The following is a 5,000-nucleotide window of genomic DNA, read 5'->3' as shown; positions in this document are numbered from 1 at the left end:
TTGAAAGCAATGGAGTTCTAGAACGCTGACATGGACTGGCTTAGAACCTCCAGTAAGATTCCAGAACACCAACTTCAAAGGTCTTTAAAAAGGAAATACAGTGGGGGGTTGAGTGACAGGGAGGGGTTTGGGTGCAGGGCGGGTGGTGGGGGGGGGGGAGATCCTTGGGGAAATGAAAAACATGCTGTCGCTTTGTGAACCTATAGCAGCAGGGCACAGCCACCATGGGAACCGCCTTGTTGCTCCCACCACCAGAACTGACTGGGAGACCCTGCTAATTAGTCATAATGAGGTCTTAGGAGAGGTGGAGTCAGGGTCAGTGTGCGGGAGGATCAGGCCACTACAGTGTGGGGATGAGGAAGAGGAGGAAGCATCTGCCAGAGGAAGAGTGTGTGAAGGGAACTGACCTGGAGACCTCCTCTCTCTCTCTCTCTCTCTCTTTCTCTCTCTCTCTCTCTCTCTCTCCCTCTTTCTCTTTTCCAGGAGGCTGAACACCTTGAACAAGTGCGCTTCGATGAAACTGGATGTGAGCATCCCCAGAAAGAAAGTGAGTAAAGGTGGAGTTTGGGTTCTGCTCTCTGTTGTGGTCAATATCAGCTCTGCGTGTGCGCTGTCAAAATAAGCATTTTTCAGGCATTGCGGGGGTGTGCATTTCAGGGACATTCCGGATCTTACTGCAGGTCTCTGTTGCTGTAAGTCACAGTTCAGGGATTTCTACTGACAAGCATAAAATTCTGCTTCTCAAGGGCAAGGATGAATTCCTGTCATGTTATTGTTGCCATGGTGCATATTTACTCGTACCAGAACCCGATACCTTTCACTGGATATCTCTGAAATCCTCAGACCGCGCTTTCTCCTGAACTCTTTTCTCTCCTCGGTGTTTTGGGTCAGGGTCGGATTTCGGCAGACTGCCGGCCGGCGTGGTCTGAAGCGCTTAACGCGTCAGGTGTGTGTTTCCACGGACGCTCTGGTGTTCTGGATCGGTGGTTTGGGGGAGGGAGGGGGTGTAGAAACACACGCCGTCCCGTGCGTGTTTGTGAATGTTGTTAAAGGCTCAAATGCCCCTAATCCCGCTGATCTGGCCCGCGATGACATCTGAGAACGGTGTTCCGTTGTTATGTCATTGACTCCTTTCAGTCCACGCCGTTCCCAGGTTTGTTTTTCCGAACGTTGTTCCCCCGCGGAATGTGGCCTGTGGCACTTCAGGGGAGAGAGTTGGCTTTAGGGCGGCTGTTCCGGGTTTGAAGATTTACGCATGTCTCTGGGGAATTATACTCGTCCTTGCGTAACGCTGAACCTGTTGCACAGTGATCTAGTCATTGTAGCATGGCATGTCATTTAAAACCGTTTCAAAGTTGATCATTCACACTTTCTCACATTTATTTCCTATTTAACTGATAAAAAGGCAGATAAATCTTGCCCCATCTGTTATGAAGCAGGTTTGTTATGAGCATTTATGACACTTATCTCTGCTGCGCTGAGTGTTTATAAATATGACGGATGATAGGGTGCTTCCTCCATCCTCTCTTATCTTAACACACAGTGTTCACCCCATTACTGGGTAATACTGAAAGGCCTGCAGCCCGTTTAGTCCTGTGTCTTTGCAAACGCACTGTAAAGAGCACACAGTGCTTTCTGGGGTAAAGAGAAATGTTGCTTGTGAGCTTTAACACTAATGGAATTCACTCTGATTCCCCAGATCCCCACTGCTAAACAGAACTGGGTTTTCAGATGACCAGATCAAAGACCAGATCAAACTCAGCCGTCAGAGAACAGGGCATTGTTTCACAGAGCAGGATTACTGAGTTAGCTGGATAACTGTGCTGAGTGAAACCCACAAAGCAGGATTACTGAGTTAGCTGGATAACTGTGCTGAGTGAAACCCACAAAGCAGGATTACTGAGTTAGCTGGATAACTGCACTGAGTAAAACCCACAAAGCAGGATTACTGAGTTAGCTGGATAACTGTGCTGAGTGAAACCCACAAAGCAGGATTACTGAGTTAGCTGGATAACTACGCTGAGTAAAACCCAAAAAGCAGGATTACTGAGTTAGCTGGATAACTGCGCTGAGTAAAACCCACAAAGCAGGATTACTGAGTTAGCTGGATAACTGTGCTGAGTAAAACCAAGAACCCTCCCAGCGCAGTTATCCAGCTAACTCAGTGATCCTGCTCTGGGAAACACCCCCCAGGGTGCAAGCGTTTAAGATTGTGAGTCTTTATTTATCTCTCTGCACCGTATTGTAAAATAATATTGAAAATACAGACGCGTTGGCTGCCATGCGGCCTTCACTGTCCGATGAAGGTCAACGGAAAAGGTATGAATAAGGCGTGGGTGAAATAAATATATATATATCCATAACTGGAGGAAAGATGGACGAGGTCCCCTCCACGGTGCAGCGATGTTATTTAATGACTGGGGCTCCAAGAGGATGAAAGGCATGAGAAAAGACAGAGGCACTCAGATGAATTAAAAGCCTCTGTTCTCTGGACACATAACATGTTAACCAGGCAGTTTATGTCCCTTCCCAGAGAATAAAGGCCTTTTAATCCAGACGAGTGCCCTCGGTTTTTCAATTTTTTTTCATATTTCAATTCAATTCAATTCAATGTTATTTGTGTAGCGCTTTTTATAGAAGACTGTAACAAGACTCTTTACAGAGTAACGACTGGGAAGGATAATAGAGCCCCCAGATCGCGCACGAGGCTAAAACAGCCGCTGTTTCTGTGCCGATGTCGCTTAAACCCTGCGTCCTCCAGCAGAGCGAAGACTCCGATGAAGAGGACCTGTTCGCCATCAGCGACCGCTGGACGTTCGAGAGGCGGAGCCGGCGCTGGTCCCGCCTCCAGGACATCGACGGCTTCCTGGGCGGCGGGGGCGGGGCGGGGGCGGGGCTGCGGGCGGCGGCCAGCAGCGAGAGCGTGCTGACGGACCTGAGCGAGCCGGAGGGCTCCTCGCTGCACAGCGGGAGCAGCGGCGGCCGACGGGAGAGCCCGGACTCCGCCCCCAGCCCCTCCCCCTCCGCGCCCGACCCCGCCCACCTGCTGCCGGGCGCGGGCGGCGACCCGGCGCACTACGGCTCGCTGCCGGCGAAGAGCGGGCGGCACGGGCGCGCCAAGGACTTCCTGCGCCGCATGGAGCAGCTGCGCCCGCGCGGCCACCGGGCCGGCCACAAGGGGGCGCCGGTCATCAGCGCGCCGGTGCTCAGGGGCCGCGAACCGGAGGCGCTGAGGACGCTGCGCTGCGTGGAGATCGTCAACGGCAACGGGGGGGCGGAGCCCGCGCCCGCCGGGGCCCCGCCCTCCGGCTCCAGCGGCGAGGGCAGCGGCCAATCGGAGACCAGCGGCAGCGCGGCCAGCACGCCCTGCCCGCAGGAGCGCCGGCCCCGCCCGAGCCCCGCCCAGCACCGCCGCGGGGGCGTGTACCTGGAGGACGCGCCGGGGGGCCCCGCGGGGGGGGGGCCCGCGGGGCGGGGGGGCCAGTCCACGCGCCGGAGCGAATTCCGCTCCTACGACGACCTGGTGGTGCACGTGCCCGGCGACCACAAGCCCGGGACCTTCCCCAAAGCGCTGTCCGTGGAGAGCCTGACGCCCCTCCCCGCCGGCCGCGAGCCCCGCCCCCTCCTGGCCCAGCCGCGCCCCTGCAGGGGCAGTCGGGCCAGCGTGTACGATAACGTCCCCGGCACGCACCTGTACGCCAGCACCGGGGACCTGCTGGACCTGGACAGGGAGGAGATGTTCCCGCACCTGGACGACGTGCTGCAGCACGTCAGCGGGCTGCAGAGGGTGGTGGACCGCTGGTCCCGCCGCGCGCTGCCCCCGGAGGGCGGGGGGTGTAACGGCCTGCAGTCCTCCAGCCAGATCACGCTGGACTTCGAGGGCAGGACCACGCCCAGCGACGGGGTGTCGCTCAACGACTCCGACTCCACCGGCACCCGCGAGAGGCGCGACTCCGGCGTGGGGGCGTCCCTCACCCGGCCCACGCGGTGAGTCAGGCGCTCCAGGGGGTCCCCCGATCGCTCCAGGGGGTCCCCCGATCCCCCACACCCCAGTCCTGCACACTGAAATGTCCAGTGTGGATTTAACACTCACAGAGAACATGATGGTCCTTGATTTAACACTGGACATTTTACCGTGTGTGTGTGTGTTTCCGGATGATTCCCATTTCTGTTCCAAATACAGTCAAATAAAATGTCAGAAACGCACTTAAAAAAAGAAATCAACAAATGAATAAAGAAGGTTATTTCATGGAAAAACCAATAAAAAGTCCAGCTGAGAGCTAATTTAGAAGGTGTTTTCAGCTGATGTTTAAATGCTGGTACTGCTCTGATTTGCCGTCCAGTGGAACAGCCAGTGGAACAGCCAGATCTTTGGTCATCAGTCCATTTCCTGAGTTGTCTGAAATAGAAATGGAACTGATCCCAACTCTGATTTCATGATAAGTTCATATCAAGTATCTCCCTGCTCCTGGAGCAAAATGAGGGATGTTAATTGGGTCATGAGATAAGTTGGGTATATTTAGCACAGGAACGTACACACATAGAATATTATTCTCCTGACAGGGAAATTAACTCCAGTTTTAGAAGCTGTCCTAGAGAGGTCATTCCTTAAACGCACTGCAGGTAAATGAACTGCTGGTTTAACGCAGATGGAGGGTTCATGTTTGAAAGCCTCGGTGTGTGTTCACATGTGTGATTATCGTGTTTTCACACACATGTGTGATTATCGTGTGTTTTCTATCATTCCTAGACTGCGTTGGCCCAGTTTCAGGATTTCCAATCGCCTCAGCCAATCGGGGGCCTCGCTGCAGATCAGCAGCCAATCGGCCGCCCAGCTCAGCCTGCTGCAGAAGTTCTCCCTTCTCCGCCTCACCGCCATCATGGAGAAGTACTCCATGTCCAATAAGCACGGCTGGACCTGGTGAGGGGGCGGGGCTACAGCGTCATAACCACACACTGACAGAGAAGCAGTCTCTCTCTCTCAGACACACACGCACACA

The 5,000-nt window shown here is 54.5% G+C and overlaps 1 protein-coding gene across 5 annotated transcripts in view; it reads left to right on the top strand.

Annotated features, from left to right (window-relative positions):
- stard13a (StAR related lipid transfer domain containing 13a) overlaps positions 1 to 5,000 on the top strand; it is a 70,093-nt gene that overhangs the window by 56,403 nt on the left and 8,690 nt on the right. For 4 of the 5 annotated variants that reach the window (XM_061247775.1, XM_061247776.1, XM_061247772.1 and 1 more), the window contains 3 exons: positions 484 to 547; positions 2,765 to 3,987; positions 4,751 to 4,921. In XM_061247775.1, the coding sequence (XP_061103759.1) occupies positions 484 to 547; positions 2,765 to 3,987; positions 4,751 to 4,921 (1,458 nt within the window). Of the gene's footprint in view, positions 1 to 483; positions 548 to 2,764; positions 3,988 to 4,237; positions 4,241 to 4,750; positions 4,922 to 5,000 lie in introns of all 5 variants that reach the window. The other variant, XM_061247774.1, reaches the window with a different exon arrangement.

This window comes from Conger conger, chromosome 7, assembly GCF_963514075.1.
Source record: "Conger conger chromosome 7, fConCon1.1, whole genome shotgun sequence".
NCBI lineage: Eukaryota > Metazoa > Chordata > Actinopteri > Anguilliformes > Congridae > Conger > Conger conger.
The sequence above is the reverse complement of the archived record's forward strand: the minus strand, read 5'-3'. Positions and strand labels throughout refer to the sequence as shown.